The following is a 20,296-nucleotide window of genomic DNA, read 5'->3' on the forward strand; positions in this document are numbered from 1 at the left end:
CCTGTCCTGTTCCAAACACATCGATGTCACAGCCATGAACCACACCAAAACCTTTATTCCTCAGGAGATGAAAGAAATTCAACATGACCCCATCGACTCTTTCCAATTTGTATTGATGCACCATAGAAAGCATCCAGTCTGGTTGTAGAACTGGTTGGTATGGCAACTGCTCGCACGTGACCACAAGAAACTGCAGAGAGTTGTGGACACAGCTCAGCACATTAGAGGAACCAGCTTCCATTCTATGGATTCTGTCTTTACTTCCCTCAGTGAAGCAGCCAGCATAATCAAAGACCTCACCGACCCCAAATGTTCGTTCATCTCCCCTTTCCCATCAAGCAGCAGATAGAACAGCCTGAGATCACACTCCACCAGGCTCACGGACAGCTCCTATCACACTCTTATCTGACTCTTGAATGGACCTGTTGTATGATAAGTCAGACTTTTGGCTTACAATCTACCTCATTATGATCTACACTTTATTCTTCACCTACACTGCACTCTTTCTGTACTAACTTGTTGTTTTACCTTATTCTTGGACAATGATTTGATCTATATAAACATATGTAAGACAAGCTTTTCACTATATCTTGGTACACGTGACAATAGTAAACCAATACCAATACCTAGTGCTCATCTGCATTAATCCTGTGTTGTTCTCCACACACTCCACCATCTTACCATTCACCTGCACATGGGGTGGGGAGTTTACAGTGTTTTGATCAATCTGCGAACCCATACATCTCCTTGGGAAGAAACTGGAGGAATGCCTTGTGTTTGCAGGGAAAGTTCTGTACAGACAGTGCTGGAGATCAGGACTTGCAGTAGGATGCAAACAAAGGTCCGGGTGTTTGAGAAGGTCGTGCATGGCAAATTGATCAAGAAAGTAGAGCACATGGATGCAAAGGAGAGTGGTGTTGGATTCAGTAAGAGAAATCACGGGGAATGGCCAACAGGAGGCTAGTAAATGGAGGACTGCATTTACTGGAGTTCCACATATTATAATTTAAAAGAGGAGACTCCACCATTAAGAGGATGTCCAGATGAAGAGTGTCAGCCTAAAATGTTGACTGTCCATTTCCCTGCGTGGTTGCAGCCTGACTCACTGAATTCCTCCAGCCTTTTGTCCATGGTTAATCAGTCCAGCCATGATACCAAAACTGGGCGTGACGTTAAAAGTGAGGAATGGGTTTCTAGGCCACAGTATGGTATTGATGATCATGTCAGGTATGCACAGAAGTGACAGATGCAGTGCAATGCAAGGAAGCATGCAGTTGTGCATTTGGGAGAACAGACAAAGTTGAGATGGCCGACCTCCAGTGATCACAGGCACGTTCCATTGTCGCAGAGGTGGATTCCCCCTGATGAGCATTGGTTCCAATCCCAGCTAAGAGCCTCAATGCCACGCTCAGTCAGAAGGCACATGAACTGGTATGATACTACAAAATGTGGTAGAACAAAAAGATCAACAGATCCTGGAAGCAGTGGAGCAAAACCAAAAGATCTGCCTCCTTGTTAATTGAAGCATAAAATATAAAATCCACAAGCTCCTGCTTGAATTGTATAAAACACTGGTTAGGTCATCGCTAGAGAACAGTGTACGGCTCTGCCCATCCCAATACACAAGAAAGATGTGACATCAATAGAGAGGGTGCAGAGGAGATTTTGCCAGGGATAGAATGACTCAGATGGGATTGTGTTTTTTTAAATCTAATTATTAAATATTTAAATACAATTATAAGAGGGTTTGACAGGATAAGTATGAAAGAACTGTGAGTGGCTAGGTCAATAACTCAGACCTAGTTCCAGAAGTCATTGTTTGAAAGACTTGATAAGCAGAACTCCTCATTGTAATTAAAGTATATTTGGCATGCAAGCCCTGATTTTAGCTCCACAAATAGATCTAATCTCAGTGCAGGTTGGTGTCAGGCAAGGTTGTATCATTGGCTGGATACGTTCCTCAGTCATTCTAGCTTTGATGATGCAGCTCACCTCTCCAGCAAGCTTCCGGCTGCAGTGAGGCTAGTCTACAATGCTGATGGGAAACTGTTCAATCTGTGTCACCTCTACAGCAGAATAAAGGTTACTCCTAGCTCAATTAGCAAGCTGCAAATTGCAGACAACACTTGTGTAAGCACGTTTGCAAACTCCAAGTCATTGTTTACCTGTTCACTTAATTGCATGAGAGAATGGGACTTTATATCGGCAAAACAAAGGTCCTCTACCAACCCGCCCCAGGAGACATCAACCTCTCTCAATAAAGATCTCGGAAAACATACATTGCTTCCTATACCTCAGGAGCCATCGATAGAGAAATTTATCACTTTCGCCTCTAGTACTGTGTTTGGCCATTGAGGAATGGAGTATTTGACAATCAAGACTGCAAACCTGAAACAAAACTCATGATCTGCTAGAAAGAAAATAAATGTGGCTCTGTGGATTTGACAGTGCTATAAGGTTAAACTGGAAATAATTGAGTCAGAGAAGGAAATGTTTATTTTCCTATGCTATGTTCAGGAACCTTGAGTTGAAAATGCATTGGGGACAACCTTGTAGTTAATATTCCTTGTACACAGGGAGCACTGCTAGGAGAAACAGGATTGGAAGTTGATTCAGACATTCACCAGAAGAGCTGAACTGCTGGGCTGTGGTAGGATTTAGAGCACTGACACTCTCACATTACTCCTTGCACATTGATGTTAGCACAGCCCAGTCACTGTCTACCTTTGTTCTAGACTATAGGTGTCTTTGGTTGAACACTTCCTTAGCTTTGTTCTACATCTGACAGGTGCTGTTATGTCCTGTGAATGTTTGTGGAAACAATTCAGAACAAGCTTTACTCTGTAGATAAAAGAGAGACCACAGATGATAGAATCTGGAGCAAAGCACAAACGTTGGGGGAACTCAGCAAGACAGGCAGCGTCTATTTACTTTAGTCAGTATTTACTCAGTATTCAGAAGCTTTACTCTGTATTTAACCTATCTTGTACGGGCACCATGGGAGTGTTGATTGGGCCATGCAAAAGAAAGCTTACTCTATTTAAACCATGCTACTGCTGCTCTGGGAATGTTTGATTAAAGAGAGCTGTAATCAGTGACTAACCATCCTCTATCTAACCTGGAACTATCTGACGATTCTATCCAGAGAACGCGTGCATACTCTGTATCTAACCTGCACTATACTGCATTGGGTATTTGATGTAGAGTGCAGAGGGAGCTTTATTGTGTGTTTACCCTGTGCTGTGTCTGCCCTGTGGGAGTTTGATCAGACAGTGTCAAGGAAGCTTATGTTGCAAATTATGCTATATCTGCTCCATTAGATGGGATAGTGTTGAGGGACTGCACTAATCCATTCTGTTCCTGCTCTGGGGGTCTTGCGTCCCTTGAACATTCATCCTTCACCTCAAGTGAAAACGCAGCACCAACTGCCTACCCATCCTATCAGCCGTGCCCTGGCCCTCGCAGGGAGGGTCCGCAATTCCACAATGGCCTCATCAGTCACCTCGGGACCACAGAAGCAGAGGGGAAGCAGATCATCCTCGATCCTGAGGGACTGGCTTGGACGTAGAAGAAAGTTCAATACAGTTAATTTTGGGGAGTGTTTAATTCCATTAAGGAACAGCTGATAAAAAAACACTGGCAATATCTGGCATAACAGATAGGAATGCTTGCTTCTCCTCTAAAGAAGCCATCTTTTATATAAAAAAAGGCCTCTGGAGAAAGATGTAATAGCGTGCACAGTGCCCGAGTGAACCAGATGTATCTTTTGTAGGCAGGCGGCTGGATGAAACACCCACCGTGAGCCCACTGCTGATTAATGCATACAGGTGAGGCCTGAAGCCTTGAAATAGATTTTTATGACAGAGGGGCTGTGCTCCAGTTGGACCAAAAGCCTGAACTGGAATTTATGGTCTGGATTTCGGGCTGGTGTAAACCAGGTAACACTTGCCTTGTTAATACTTATCTAGGTTCAGGGAATTCAGTAGGGTAGCCATCAGATAATATAGGCCTGTTGTCAAGAAGCGATTTTGTCTTGAATACCTTGCACTTTATCATTTACCTGCACTGTGTTTTTTTCGGTAGATTTTAGACTTTATTCTGCATTGTTACTGTTTTACCTTAATGTAGCTCAATGTACCCGAGAATGATTTGATCTGTGTAAGCTGTATGCGAGACAAGCATTTCACTGTATCTTGGTACATGTGACAATAATAAATCAATACCAATACCAAAAAGAATGCAGGAATAAATTGTTGGAATATGGCACCAGTTTTGCAGTGAGCAATATAATTTTGTTTTTTTGATATTTAGGGAGTGTGAAATCATTCCTTTCTGTTGGTTAGATAAAGACTATGACTTTTTTTTCTCAATTTTATTTAACTCCTATTCACTGTTAAATTGCAAATTGAGGCCCAGATTGAAGGGGGGTTAGAACATAGAACATAGAAATCTACAGCATATTACAGGCCCTTCGGCCCACAATGTTGTGCTGACCATGTAACCTACTCTTGAAACTGCCGAGAATTTCCCTGTCACATAGCCCTCTATTTTTCTAAGCTCCAGAGTCGGGTTGTCTGACTCTGGTCTCAGGCTCCTGTCCACTGCACACCAGAGACTGAAGTGCAGTGTGGAGAGACACCAGTCCATCAGCATCTTCAAGAAAGTGAAGGAAGCTCTTACAGGTTGCCAACCCTTTCGGTGCCCTAGCGACACTGCCTGACCCTCTGAGTTCTGACAACAGAAAACAAGCTGCTGGAAGAACACAGAGGGTCAAAGGTCAAAGGTCGGGCACCATACATGGAGGGAAGTAGACAGTTGACTTTTGATCAAACCCATGTCTCCAGCACTGTGAGTCAGCAGCTCCACCAGCTGTGCTTCTGGGCCATTTTCAGGACCCGACAGGCTCAGTCGGTGCTAGTATGACCATGTTGCTACCATGAAATCCTGCCGTTCTTATCAACACTCACAACACGCTGAAGGAACTCAGCAGGTCAGGCAGCATCCGTGGAAAAGAACAGTCAACATTTCGGGCTGGAACCCTTCGTCAGGACTGAAGAGGGAAGGGGCAGAGGCCCTATAAAGAAGGTGGGGGGAAGGTGGGAAGGAGAAGGCTGGTAGGTTCCAGGTGAAAAACTAGTAAGGGGAAAGATAAAGGGGTGGGGGAGGGGAAGCGGGGGGGAGGCAGGAAAGGTGAAGGAGGAATAGGGGGAAGTACAGTGGGTAGTAGAAGGAGGTGGAATCATGAGGGAGGTGATAGGCAGCTGGGGAAGGGGGCAGAGTGAAATAGGGATAGGAGAAGGGAGGGGGACGGAATTACCGGAAGTTAGAGAGTTCAATGTTCATACCAAGGGGCTGGAGACTACCCAGACTGTATATGAGGTGTTGCTCTTCCAACCTGAGTTTAGCTTCATCATGGCAGTAGAGGAGGCCATGTATGGACATATCCGAATGGGAATGTGAAGCAGAGTTACTCCCCTGCCATTCTTATTTGCAATGCTCCTTCCAAAGATTGTTCAACATGAATTTGTCTGCTGAGGGAACCCTGTAGGTGGCTTCCTATGCCTGAACTGATGTCATAAGGCTTGTGGGCCCAGAGTTGATGTTGAAGTCTCCAGGGGCTCTGACTCTCACTGTGGAAAGAATCCCACAGATATGGATGCAAAGTGGGGAAAGGATTTTACAGACACTGACTGTCACTGGGGATTGGGCCCCGCTGAGGAAGAGTTTGCACAGACAGAGTCACATTGGAAAAAAGTCCCACTGACAGTGACTCAGTGGGAAAAGGATTTTACAGCCGTAGGGTAGAGTTCCCATTGACATTCACTGGGGAGGAGGTTCCATACATACTGAGTGAACTAGGAGAGGGAATGACAATCCTCTGGACGAATTCAACAGGTCTAGCGGCACCTGGGCTGGAGATCTGTTGACGTTTCAGGTTGAAACCCTGCATCAGTCCTGATATAGGGTTGTGACACAAAATGTCAACTCTGTTCCCCCACAGATGCTGCTCAACCTGCTCTTCCTCCAGCAGATAGTTTGTTGCACCAGACTTCAGCATCTGCAGTCTCTTGTGACACCAGACTGGGAAAGGGGTTCATTGGTCACTGGGAATGAGCTCGCACAGATACTGACCCCCTGGGAACAGAGTTTCATTCAACTGTGCTCTGGGTCCCTTAGAGACTAACTCATAATAATTGGACATAGGGGGAAAGTTCAGAGCCTCTCCTCCACTTAATTTATCTTTTTCCATTGCCCAGCGTTTATTTCTCACCAGATGCACCGAAGCTTCCCAGTCAAAGCTCATTATCTATGTGTTTAATTACAAGCCCAGGCAGCACATACTTTACCTGATTCAGCAAAGATCCCAGGTGGAGTTGTCAGTTTAATGAGGAATGGGAAAAATTGCTGTGTGCTAATGCCAACAGCAGTCATGAGTTGGAAGAGGGGTGGAGAGCCAGGATGCGTGAGTGGGTTTATTACCAGTTAGGAATGGGATTTCCAGTCCACTTTCCACCCTCAGTTTTCATGCAGGGGGCTAATCTGCCCTTGGTTTGTGGGGTAGGACTTTGACCAGTACTGATCAGTTACTGAAGGCACAGATCATTATCACAGTCAGTCCCACTGCATGATCACATGCTTGTTAACTTGCTCAGACCACGCTAACACGAGCAACACAGCCGGGGATCTTGAACTGAGATCTCCAACACGGACTGCCTTGTACTGTTTCATGCACCACACCAAACGAGAGGCAGGTAGGGGATTCAGCCAGGGCTCTTCCCCGTGACCACTGTGCAGAGAGCCTTGGAGAAGAGAGTGGGGAGAGCACTCCGGCCTCCTGTGCGTATGTGCATCTCAGTGCGGGGAATGTCATGGATTATGGATCAAAGGCTCACTAAAGCACATGCAGCTCATTCCCTCAACTCTTCCCTTCCTTCTGCATCTGCTCCTGTTTGCATTCACATCCACACCTGCCTTGTATTTATACAATCTCACTGCTTTCCCTTCTATAGAAAAAAGTCATTCACATATTCAGATTAATTCATTCACCCCCACAGATCTTTGATCTTCTCAAAGGAGCCATTGTTATTATTAATGTATTATTATTAATGACTTCTTGATCCATTTCAACTGTGTATTACTTCTTCCAGTCTCCTTTACATTATCCTGAAAAATATCTAATATCACATATCTTTATGATATTCTGTGGTGTTGTTTGACTGTGATTGTGATTTACATAGACACGATTTTATCTCCCAATTCCATGATACTGCACACTTTTGCTAACACTCTGACACCCTGTTTACAAATGTCACGTTTGCTCCGAAGTGTTGACACTAAACTGTATCATGTTGTTTGAACTGCTTCTCGACATGACTTGAATCATAATTCCGTGTTTCGCCTCAAAAACATCTCTTTTGCTTTCTCCGCAATGCATCGCCAACTACTTGCGGAACAAGGTGTCACCTAGGTAGGAAACTTGCTAACCATTGTCTCAAACCTGAACACCTCGGCCCCTCCATTACATTTGTTTCTTCTCCTCTTCAATTCCTAGTGTCACCATTTGATGCTGGGTGAAACCAACATGTTAAAAAATGAACAAAGCTGAGGGTGGTTTTCTATGTCTAACGGCAAACCATAATATGAGAATATGAATGTTAAACTTTCAACAGAGCACCAGAGCACGATATGAGGCTCAACATTTTTCACTCCAGTCTATTTTGAGTCATTGATCACAATTCATCAATCTCCTTCTTACAATGTTCAATGTGTATTCCTTAAAAAGGTCTCACTGACATTTTCCTAACTCCGCAAAATTATATTTGCTTTCACAAATGTTTACACTTTTCCCTTCTATCCTGCTGTTATAAAACTATTGAATGATACCCTCATATGGTAAGATGGATCCTTGACCTCACAATCCTCTTTGTTATGGCTTTATACTTCATAGATTAAAGAAAAGATAAAGATGGGTTCTGTTTGTTACATGTATGTTGGAACATACAGTGAAATGCGCTGTCTGTCAAATCAAGTGAGCAAGGATTGTGTTGGGCATCGCGCAAGTGTCTTCACGTTTCCCATGTCAACGTAGAATGCCCACAACCCACTCATGCTAACCGTATGTCATTACGAAATGCGGGAGGGATCCAGGCAGTCACGGGGTTAGCATACAAGCTCCTTACAGACAGTGGCGGGAATTGAACTGCAAGCTGACGCTGGAAAGCTTTGTGCTAGCCACAATGTTACCGTGTTGTCTGCCTGTATTGCGCTTTCTCTGTAACCGCAACACTTTATTCTGCATTCTGATGTTGTTTTCACTTGTACGACTGTACCTCAATGCACCGTGGTAATTAAATGATCTGTATGGATAGAATGCAAAACAAAGGTTTTCACACTACCTCAGTACGTGACAGTAATGACCAATTTACCATTTTTAACTGGTTGTAATCCACTTAGACCCATTTGCTGCTCAGGATATCATATTATTTCTTGTATTTTTTTACAATCTAGAAGACTAACTCTCATCAATCCCTTCCCACTTACTTTCCTGCACTTTATTGTCTCCCACGTGTCCATTAATTCACCCTAGCTCTCCTGCCAGGGATAATTTATTGTGGCAACGAACCCACCAGCCAGAATGAGCTCCTGGGAGAAGTCCATGCAGTCGTAAATAAGGATTTGCAAACACCACACTGAAAGCACCAAAGGTTAGGAGCAAACCCAGGTCACTGGATCCACGAGGCAGCAACACTATTTCACCTGCAAATAAATTATTTATGAAATGCACTTCTTTCTTCTGAGCCATTTGAGTCAACATCTGAACATTGTTTATAATACTCAGCTTCTCCCTTCTTCTGTAGTTGTGCATGTTATTTCACCATCATCACAAAAGACAGTAAGAGATGACTTGTGATATCTTGTCCATTGTGGCTTATAAAATGTCCTGCTGTAGAATAATGTGGGCTGCCTTAATAACTATTGCCTGGTAGCACTCACATCGACAGTGATGAAATGCTTTGAGACGAGACTAGACTAGACTGATCTCCTGCCTCAGCAAGGACCTGGACCCATTGCAATTTGCCTATCGCCACAATAGGTCGATGGCAGATGCAATCTCAATGGCTCTCCGCACGGCTTTAGACCACCTGGACAACACAAACACCCATGTCAGGATGCTGTTCATCAACTATAGCTCAGCATTTAATACCATCATTCCCACAATCCTGATTGAGAAGTTGCAGAATCTGGGCCTCTGTACCTCCCTCTGTAATTGGATCCACAACTTCCTAACCGGAAGACCACAGTCTGTGCAGATTGGTGATAACATATCCTCCTCGCTGATGATCAACACTGGCGCGCCTCAGGGGTGTGTGCTTAGCCCACTGCTCTACTCTCTATATACACATGACTATGTGGCTAGGCACAGCTCAAGCACCATCTATAAATTTGCTGATGATACAACCATTGTTGGTAGAATGTCAGGTGGTGATGAGAGGGTGTACAGGAGTGAGATATGCCAACTAGTGGAGTGGTGTCGCAGCAACAACCTGGCACTCAATGTCAGTAAGACCAAAGAGCTGTTTGTGGACTTAAGGAAGGGTAAGATGAAGGAACACATACCAATCCTCATAGAGGGATCAGAAGTGGAGAGAGTGAGCAGTTTCAAGTTTCTCGGTGTCAAGGTCTCTGAGGATCTGACCTGGTCCCAACATATTGATGTAGTTATAAAGAAAGCAAGACAGCGGCTGTATTTCATTAGGAGTTTGAAGAGATTTGGCATGTCAACAAATACACTCATAAACTTCTATAGATGTACCGTGGAGAGCATTCTGTCAGGCTGCATCACTGTCTGGTATGGAGGGGCTACTGCACAGGACCGAAAGAAGCTGCAGAAGGTTGTAAATCTAGTCAGCTCCATCTTGGGTACTAGCCTACAAATACCCAGGACATCTTCAGGGAGCAGTGTCTCAGAAAGGCAGCATCCATTATTAAGGACCTCCAGCACCCAGGGCATGCCCTTTTCTCACTGTTACCATCAGGTAGGAGGTACCATCAGTTACCATCAGGTGAGCCTGAAGACACACACTCAGCAATTCAGGAACAGCTTCTTCCCCTCTGCCATCCGATTCCTAAATGGATATTGAACCTGTGAACACTACCTCACTTTTTTTTAAATATACAGTATTTCTGATTTTTGCACATTTTTAATCTACTGTATTTCCAAATACGTGTATAGTATTTGACTGATTGATTGATTTTAAAGATTATTTATTATTTTTTTCTCTTCTATATTATGTATTGCATTGAACTGCTGCTGCTAAGTTAATGGATTTCACATCACATGCTGGTGATAATAAACCTGATTCTGACTCTGACTCTGACTGTCATTTCACACTAAGGTCATTTTGAGTGAAGAGCCATCTGAGATCATTTGTTGAATACTTCTGACACTGTTCATTGCCATGCATGTCCCATATCGGTGAAAGCCTTGGCTGGTGGAGTCAGGAAATCACATAGCGTGGAAACAGACCATTTAGTCCAGTGTCCATGCTAACCAGTAAACTCCTTTCTGCCCGATCCCATCTCCTGCACTTGGTCCATAGCATACCATTCCTAAGTGATTAGTCTAGACTCTGCTTCCGAGCTTCACCCATGCTTTCTCCGCAGTGTCTTCCACAAACCTACAACACCCTTGGTGAAGAATATCCCCCTCATATCCCATTCTGCATATTGGCTTTGCAAAGTTAGCTTATTGTTAACAGTCTGGTTTGATGTTATTTAGTGAATCCCAAGCAGTTGATCAATCCTGTCCGGTTTTAGTATTCCTAAACTAGGTACTGCCCGTTACTTTGGCGTGGCTTCACTAGGACTCCGTTCCACTCTAATTACTCCCGCACTTTCTCCAGCTGTTGGCTTCACTGCCTATGAAACAGGTCTGGGCTTAGGATAGATTGTCTTCACACTTAGCATAGTATGATTGTGGGACTCAAAACTTGCAACAAGCAGTAAAGCATCCTTGAACCTTTCCACATTCTTTCCCAGTGGTACGTCTAAGTAAGCTTGCTGAAGATCTTCCTCCAAACTTAATTCAGTTTTCTGAGCCACTCTTTGCCCATCAACTTTGGTCAAATAATATAGTCAACTACAACCATAAATAATTCTGTCTATTGACCATTATTGTGCACTAAATATCCCATCTAGCCAAACCTTTGTTAATTCTCTTGAATATATTTTCAACTTCATTGCACAGGTACTCAGCTGAAACACTTTTTCAATAGCTGGACAAGCCCTTGCCAATTAGTCATTGCATTGACTATTTCCCATGCTTTTGTCTTGAAGAAACTCTTTGCTGGTGGCATAAAGTGAACATCAGCAAAATAATCCATTGTTCACTCAGGTCTCAGTACTGTATAGTCATCTTGTTTGTGAATTCTTGCTGTGCAAGTTTCCCATCTGTAAACAAATCATATTATTGGATTTACTGTACTAATTATCTTAGGTTTAGACTTACATGCTGAGTAAACATGTCCACTTTTCTGACAACAAAAGCATTACCAATTTTAAATTGTCTCACGGATGGTGGCTGTCTTCCGTTATTTCTGTAGCAACAACTTGTAGGTATCTTTCCCACATTCTTTGCATTCTGCTTTGAAACTTTGGCTTTGTCAACATTAGAAACCTTTAAGTTGGAGAAAGGTAAATACTTGAAAAATCAAGAATTAAGGAGAAAATGGGGAACATGTTTAGAATGGCCACAGGTCAATCATAGTCATATTGAAGAGCAAGGCAGACTTGAGGAGCCTTATGGCCTACTGCTGCTCCTATTTTAAGGTCTTGTGTATATTGTCTTTGTATCTTGGTGGGTTAAAAGGTAAACCTTTCTCAGTATTTTCTCCATGAAAGTTTCTAGATCATTTTGAGTTTCTGCACACTTAGTAGCTTCAATTGAATTGGCTCATTGATTAAACTGCAAACATATTTGACGCGCAACACCGGGTACCAAAAATACCGAAGTTTGACAGATGTACCGTGGAGAGCATTCTGACTGGTTGCATCGCCATCTGGTGTGGAGGAGCTGATGCATAGGATTGTAAGAGGCTTCAAAGGATTGTAGACTTAGTCAGCTCCATTATGTGCACAAGCCTCCCCACCATTGAGGACGTCTTCAAAAGGTTTTGCTTCAAGAAGGTGGCATCCATCAAGAAGTACCCTCACCTTGTGGACATCCCCATTTCATATTAGAGCCAGCAACGAGGAGGTACAGGAACCTGAAGATCCACACTTCTACAGATGTACTGTTGAGAACACTCTGGCTGGCTGCGTCACCGGCTGGTATGGGGGGGGGGGGTGCTACTGCAAAAGATCGTAGCAAGCTTCAAAGAGTTGTAACATTGGTCAGCCCCATCATCGATACTAGCCTCCATAGTATCCAAGGCACCTTCAAGGAGCCATGCCTCAGAAAGGTGGCTTCCATCTTCAAGGACCCCCACATCCCAGGACATGCCCTCTTCTCATTGTTACCATCAGGTAGGAGGTAGAGGAGCCTGAAGGCACACACTCAGTGATTCAGGAACAGGTTCTTTCCCTCTGCCATCCAACTTCAAAATGGACATTGAAGCCTGAACACTACCTCACTACTTTTTTTTTTGCATTACTTAGCTTAATTTAACCTTTTTAATATATATTAATACAGATATTTTTTGTGTATTTGTCATGTATTGCAATGTACTGCTGCCGCAAAGACAGCAGATTCCATGATTATATGCTGGTGCTATTAAACCGAATTGTGATACACCATTTTAGGAGCAGTTTCTTTCCTTCTGCCATCAGATTTCTGAATGGTTCATGAACTCATGAACACTACCCCAGTATTCCTCTTTTGCACTACTTATCCGTTTATTTTTTATTGTAACTTATAGTAATTTGTTACGCTGACACAAAACAACAAATTTCATGACTTAATTCAGTGACAATAAGCGTGACTCTGGAGGCAGCCTGTGCTTGCTAACTGCCTCATCATTCCTCGTCCCTAATCTGTAACTCTCTGGAATTTTGTGTGCGACAGAAATGATCCATTTCCTTCCCCACTGTTCTTCTCAACATCTTTGGCTCTCCAAGGCATTAAGAGAATTGTAAAACGTGGGTGATCCCAGCAGTACCCTTCTGAATCACAGTGTTCTGGAGCCACTCATTCTCAGTACCACCGTTAATCTCCACTATATTATTTGCTTTAAAGGACACTTCCAAGAATTCACGCCATGCCCTTGATTATACACCCAAGCTTCTAGCGTACCACTGGGCTCACCAGTGCGGTCAGAACTTCACAATACAGATCTACCCAATCCATTTGCTCAAATCTGCATCATCTTCATCACCAGTTTGTGATGTCTGTGTGTGCTCACTTACTCACTGTGTACTTCGGTGAGCATTAATGAACATGAAGAGAGATGGAAACTCGCTAGAATTTGCAACACATGTATTCCACACTCCATTTCCCTCTGCTTCTGAACCTTTCACTCATCATAAACATACTGTGCACTCTACAACTACTGTCTTTAAACACCGAGCAGCGGTTCCCGGATACAAAGTGATGAGGTTCAGCCAGGGGTTCCTGCTCTGGCAGGTAGGGGATAAAGGCAAGGAAAAATATCACAGACAATACAGGTAGCACAGAAAACATCTGAGAATATAGGAATGAGCTAATTGTTTAAATTAAGCTGATTTCGAGGCACAGTGGATCAGTGAATCTTAGACCTACACTTACTTTGGGCCTGATTAAAGTAGTGTGTCAATGGAAATAGTACATTTCAGTGCACGTTTTAATGTACACATGATATATGATCTTGGATCTTGAGAAGCCCGGCGCCCAGTGGATCGCAAGCTCATTCTGTTGCAGAGCCAATATTTAGACTATAATGAGTGTCACTAAAATTAATTGTTGATATTTTGGTCCCAGGATCTGGCAAATGTTCTACAAGTATTGGATTATTCCTGGAGAAAGGTTGAAGAGAAATTCTCGATCGAGCCACTACATTCAGGTGGTGCAGCATAGAGATGGCACCCAAGAAACTGCATGACAAGCCTGTCTTGGATCTTGTGAACAATTGAGTCTGTGACCGAGCCTCTCTTTGGGCTCTTGTCTATCTTTGTAGCTGCAGTGGGAGTGTTGTTATCAGAACAAGGTGCTGGCAAAAAGAAGCAACGCAATGTTTTCCTTGACAATAGTCAATGCCTCACCCTTCGTGTGAGCGTAAGCATGACCCTGTGTGTCCTGTGCGATTCTGAATGTAACTTGTTTGCAATTCTGTGTGTGATCCCTATCTGACCTTGTGGACATCTCTGTACAGACCTGTACATGACCTGTCAGTGTATATGATCCCGTGTTTGAGTACCAGCTACTGACCCTGCTGTTCTGTATCCTTGCAGCCACAACCACCTACACAACAGAGAGGTCGGAGCACTTTAAGCCGTGCACAGATAAGGACCTCGCCTACTGCCTGAACGAGGGAGAGTGCTTCATCATTGAAACCCTCACTGGGAATAACAAACACTGCCGGTAAGTGAGCTGTACCCCGGCCTGGAGGAGCGTGAGCTTCTCCGAGACCCGGCCAGTGACTGAGAGCAACAAGTGCAAGCATGCTCCTTCAATCCACGTTGTAGACTGAAGTGGAATTGAGTCGGTCATGGAACTTCCAATTTCAGCCAGCAGACAACAGGTGGATTCTTGACTTGCAAAATATTAGTCAGTGTGGCATTGAGTTCCCAGTTTATTCACCCAGTGTAGCATTTGAGTGGTTCTCATTTATCTCGGCTGTTTGAGAGCTTAGAACAACCCAGGACAGTACCGGCCCTTCAGCCCACAATGCTGTAACTCTCTGGAATTTTGTGTGCGACAGAAATGATCCATTTCCTTCTCCACAGTTCTTCTCAACATCTTTGGCTCTCCAAGGCATTAAGAGAATTGTAAAACGTGGATGATCCTAGCAGTACCCTTCTGAATCACAGTGTTCTGGAGCCACTCATTCTCAGTATCACCGTTAATCTCCACTACAGTATATTATTTGCTTTAAAGGGACACTTCCAAGAATTGTCGTCTTGCCCTTGATTATACACCCAAGCTTCTAGTGTACCACTGGGCTCACCAGTGCGGTCAGAACTTCACCATGCAAATCTGCCCAATCCACTTGCTCAAATCTGCATAAACTAGTCCAAGATCATTCTAACGTTCCCCTCCTGCATGGCCCTCCATTTTTCTTTCATCCATGAGCCAATCTAGGAGTGTCTTAAATATTCTCTAGTGCCACCACTGGCAGTGCATTCCATGCACCCACAACTCTATGTGTAAAAATCCTATCTTTGATATATTTCCTAAACCTGCCTCTAATCACCTTAAAATGATGCCCTCTCGTATTAGCCATTACCACCTTGGGAAAAGGGCACTAGTTGTCGGCTCCATCTAAACTTCTCATTGTCTTGTACATCTCTATCAAGTTGTCTCTCGTCCCCCTACACTGCAAAGAGAAAAGCCCTATTTTGCTCATGCTTCCCTAAGAAGACGTGCTCTCTAATCTGGGCAACATCCTGATAAATCTCCTCTGCACCCTCTGTGAGTTTCCATATCCTTCCTATAGTGAGACGACACAGTATTCCAAGTGTGATCTAACCAGAGTCTTATCGAGCTGCCATGTTAACTCTCAGCTCTTAAACTCAATCCCCTGACTAATGAAGGCCAACACACCATGAGCCACTTTAACCACCCGTGTGCAACAACTTTGAAGATCTATGGATGTGCTCCCCGAGATCCCTCTCTTTATCCACACTGCTAAGAATCCTGCTGCTGACTCTGTACTCTGCTTTCAGGTTTGACCTTCCAAAGTATATCATTTCAAACTGCATCTGCCACTCCTCAGCCCAGCTCTACTTCTTATCAATGTCCTCTTGCAATATTTAGGAACTTTCTACGCTATCCGTACCCAACTCATTAATAACAATCACAAAGAGCAGGGCTCCTGCATCAGATTCCCGTGGAGCACCTCTGGTCACAGATTCTGTTGAGTGATTGGAACTGACGGACTTCCGAGATTCAGGGCTCAGCCCGACAAAAGAACATAACAAACAGAAGCAGGAGTCATATATTCAGCCATCACACCCTCCCCTCGCCCACCAAATCCATGAGCCGGCTCCAGCACTTGATAGGTTGTTGGTTACCTCGGCCCCTCTTTCATCACTAACCATTTTCCCCTCAATTCCTGCAGATCTACGCAGCATTGAGCTTCCATGCCTCTTGGCTGTAGAGTTCTGAATGATCAGCAACTTGTAGGTGAACAAATTCCTTTTCATTTCAGGACTCAGTGGCCAATCCCTTATACCCCCTGGTTCTAGACACCAGTCCTGTGATCCTTCTTCCCTGCATCTTTTATTGTTCAGCCCTGTTAGAATTTCGAGGAGGTAACCTCTCATTCTTCTCAACCCGGGAGAGGCTCACCCAGTCTTCCCTCAGGAGCAAACCTGCCCACACCAGGAATCAATCACTGTCCTCACTGCTGGGCATTCTTGCCTGGAGGCATAGCCAAAATTCAAAGTAAATTTATTATCAGAGTATATATATATGTCACCATATACAACTCTGGGATGCATTATCTTGCGGGCATCCTCAATAAATCCAATAAATGTAATAGGATCAATGAAAGACCCAGCCTAACTGGTCAGACAGCACCGTGCAAAAGACACCAAATTGTGCAAAAAAATAAATAAATAGATAAGCAATAAAAATCGAGAACCTGAGATGAAGAGTTCTTGAAAGTGAGTCCATAGGTTGTGAGAACAGTTCAGTGATGGGTGAGTCAAATTGAGTGAAGTTATTCCCACTAGTTCAAGAACCTAATGGCTGAGGGGTGATATCTGTTTCTGAACCTGGTGGTGTGAGTACTGAGGCTCCTGTACCTCCCTCTTGATGGCAGCAGGGAGAAGGGAGCAGGACCTGGCTGGTGGGGTCCCTGATGATGGAAATGGCATCCATCATCAGGGCTCAATGGTGTAGAGGGCTTTACCTCTGATGGACTGGGTCATACCCACTACTTTCTGTAGAATTTTCCATTCAAGGCCATTGGTGTTTCTATACCAGGCTGGAATGCAGCCAGTCAATTTACTCTCCAGCAAATATCTATAGAAGTTTGTCAAAATTTTAGCTGTCATGCCGAAACTTCACACACTGCTAAGGAATTAGAGGTGCTGCCATGCTTTCTTCATAATTGCTAGACCCGGGGCAGGTCCTCTGAAATGATAACACTGAGGAATTTAAAGTTGCTGGCCCTCTGTACCTCTGATCGTCTGATGAGGACTCACTCATGGACCTCTGGTTTCCTCCTCCTGAAGTCAGTAAACCGTCTTGCTGTCACTGAGTGAGAGGTTGCTGTTGTAGCACCATGCATCCAGATCTTCAGACTCTCTCCTCTGCTGATTTGTCATCACCTTTAATTCAGTCACTGTGAGGGAGGAAGCAAGTCACAAACACAGCACAAAATTGTTGGATGCTTCATTGCAAATAAGTAAAATGACCAGCGCATAGTTTTAGAAATAATGGCTGAACACCATTAATACTTTAGAAAGTATTTCAAACATTTACAGGTAAGGGTCAATTACAGGAAAGGAAATTGAAGTAATCTTTGCTGTGCAAAATCAAATCAGGTTAAGCTTAAATTTAGGTGCTACGGAATGTGTAAGCAACTGGTCCATGAACAAAATGGCTGCTCGTGTAACACTTAGCCAAAGATTTGATTATTTATTTGTGGAGTCTGAATGTAGCTGGCTAAACGGGCATCCCTAAATGTCTTTGGGACCTGCTTTCTTCAACAGCTACACTCTTTCTGATGAAAGTGTTGACACTGCACAGAGTTTCACGATGTGGAGCTAATTACGTTAAAGAACTGGCAACATACTTGCAAGAAGGGGTGGAGCGGATCCTTAACGAGGTGGTGTTCCCTTTACGCTTTCTTTCCCTGCCCTTCCGGCTGGCTGAAGATGTGGGCTTGGGAGGTGTTACCACAATACTGAGGCAAGAAACTGCAGTGAGTCTTGTGAAGGATGCAAACCATAGCAAATGCATGTCAGTGATTGGGGGATGAATATTTTGCATGAAGGATGGGTGTGCCAACCAAATGGACGGCTTTGCCTAGATGGCGTTAAGCTTCATGACCATTGCTGGAGCTACTTTCAACCAGGTAGGTGGAGTGCATTCCATGATGTGTGCTTTGTAGGTGTTGGAAAGGCCCTGGGCTGTCAGGAGGTGAGTCACTGTTCTGGGACAGCAAATCTCAAACACAAAGTCAAAGTCAAGTTGAGCTCGAATTTGGGTGCTGTGGAAACCTTAAACAACAGGCTCACAAACAAAATGGTTGCTCATGCAACACTTGTCAAAGATTTTTTGACAATTCACGGGTGGAATCTGGGTGTAGCTGGCAAAGGAAGTGTTTCTGAACATCCTTGAGACATGCCGCTGTGGTGACCTGGTTCGATCCCCACCTCAGGTGCTGTCTATATGGAGTTACACGTTCTCCCTGTGATGGTGAGTTTCCTTCGCGCGCTCCCATTTCTTGTCACATCCCAAAGTCACAGAGTAAATACAGTGTAGAAAAGAGAGATTGTCTTATGCACAAGTATATGTATGCACAGGTGCAACGAGGTATTTGCATACAACAGCATCAGAAACATGGAGCATCAAATAAGCTGCATTCTGCAAGAAAACACAAATAAAATATAATTTTTACAAGAAAGAACACAATGAGGACAAAACTGACTGTTTTAGTGCTAAGTGATCACGGTGTTTCCATACTCTGGAGATTAGAGTAGTGCCAGTTGGACCAAGAAGTGAATGATTGAAGGGAAGTACATGTTCCCGAGCCTGGTTGTGTGGGACTTCAGGCTTCAGTACCTCCTGTATGGTAGCTGCAAAAAAGAGGGGTTTGTTGGGGTTTTTAATGACGAGCGTTGCCTTCTTGAGGCAGCAACTGCTGCAGATATTACCGATGCCGGGGAGGAATGTGCCCATGATGTATTGCGCAGACTCTGTTCATCTCCTGTAATTATGTGTCGTGTAATCATAGGGGCTCCTGATGTTAATGTTGGAGGACTAGATGATGGAAATACTGGTGAATATCGAGGTTTAGTGGTTAAACTGACACCCATTGGAGAAGATCATTGCCTGGTACTTGTGCAACCAGACAGTTACTTGCCAGAAGTAGAGGAGCTGGAGGTCTATGTATTGGGCAGTACTGTCTGTTGTAGTCTAAGGTGAGATCGGACCGGCTAAGCCCTGGCAACAGATTAGAGGATGGATGAGTACCTGTGAACTCTGACCTCAGAACCATCCATTCACTTGGCTGACGTTACTGTGATGAAACCCACCAGCATGGAATTCTAACCTTGTCCTAAAGCAGCCCTGCTCACTGCACACATGAAGCAAACCTGGGTGGGTTTACTGACCAGGTTCAACACTCAGGAGCTGAGGCAAAAGGAGGTGAGATGTGGAACTGCTGACAGTCCTCTCCAGCAACCTAATTCAATCCCCAGTTTAGGTGCTGTCCATGTGGAGTTCTGTGTCCTCCCTGTGACTGTGAGTTTCTGTCATGCAGTGCTATTTCCTGCAGTATCCCAAAGGCATAGAATCATGCAGCATGAAAATGGGCCATTCGGCCCAACTGGTTAATGCTGACCAAGATTGCCATCCAAGCTAGTCGCACTTGCTCACGTTGGTCCCATATCCCTCTAAATCTGTCTTAGTGTCAGTACCTCCAGTTGAACTCTGTCTTTTTGTGTGCTTCCCTCTAGCTATCAGTCTGTGGTTTTGTATTGCCATGTGCTCTTGTCCCCACTCCTGCTCTACTCTGGCCCCTGTATTACTGAGTACTCCACCTCTCACCTGTCTCTCATTATTACCTGTTTTGCTGCCACCTGTGTCTCCTTGTGCTCCACCTATCATCTGCCTCTCTGTTTATTGCTCAGTGTATTTCAGTCCTGTGTTTTCACCTGTTTGTTACCAGGTTGTGCCAGTGAGTTTTCCTGAGCCTTTCCAGCATTTGTATCTCTACTCTGTCCATCTGAATATCGACTCTGCCTATTTCCCAATTCTGGCTTTTGGATTTCTCTGGCTGTTTTGATCTCTGCCTGAACTCTGACGCCGACTTTGTTTGCACCTCGGGATTTGTTACTTAATTACTATTACTGTGTGCACAGTACTGGGTCTGCGATTGGATCCCTGCTCCAGTGTCCTGACACTTATCCACATACGGGTTTTCCCCGC

At 44.2% G+C, this 20,296-nt stretch overlaps 1 protein-coding gene across 1 annotated transcript in view; it reads left to right on the forward strand.

Annotated features, from left to right (window-relative positions):
* Positions 1–20,296, forward strand: part of LOC140212078 (pro-neuregulin-3, membrane-bound isoform-like) — a 519,217-nt gene that overhangs the window by 318,739 nt on the left and 180,182 nt on the right. Inside the window, exon 2 of the mRNA XM_072282571.1 lies at positions 14,425–14,554. Within this exon, the coding sequence (XP_072138672.1) occupies positions 14,425–14,554 (130 nt within the window). The remainder of the gene's footprint in view (positions 1–14,424; positions 14,555–20,296) is intronic.

The sequence above is a fragment of the Mobula birostris genome, chromosome 18 (assembly GCF_030028105.1).
Source record: "Mobula birostris isolate sMobBir1 chromosome 18, sMobBir1.hap1, whole genome shotgun sequence".
NCBI lineage: Eukaryota > Metazoa > Chordata > Chondrichthyes > Myliobatiformes > Myliobatidae > Mobula > Mobula birostris.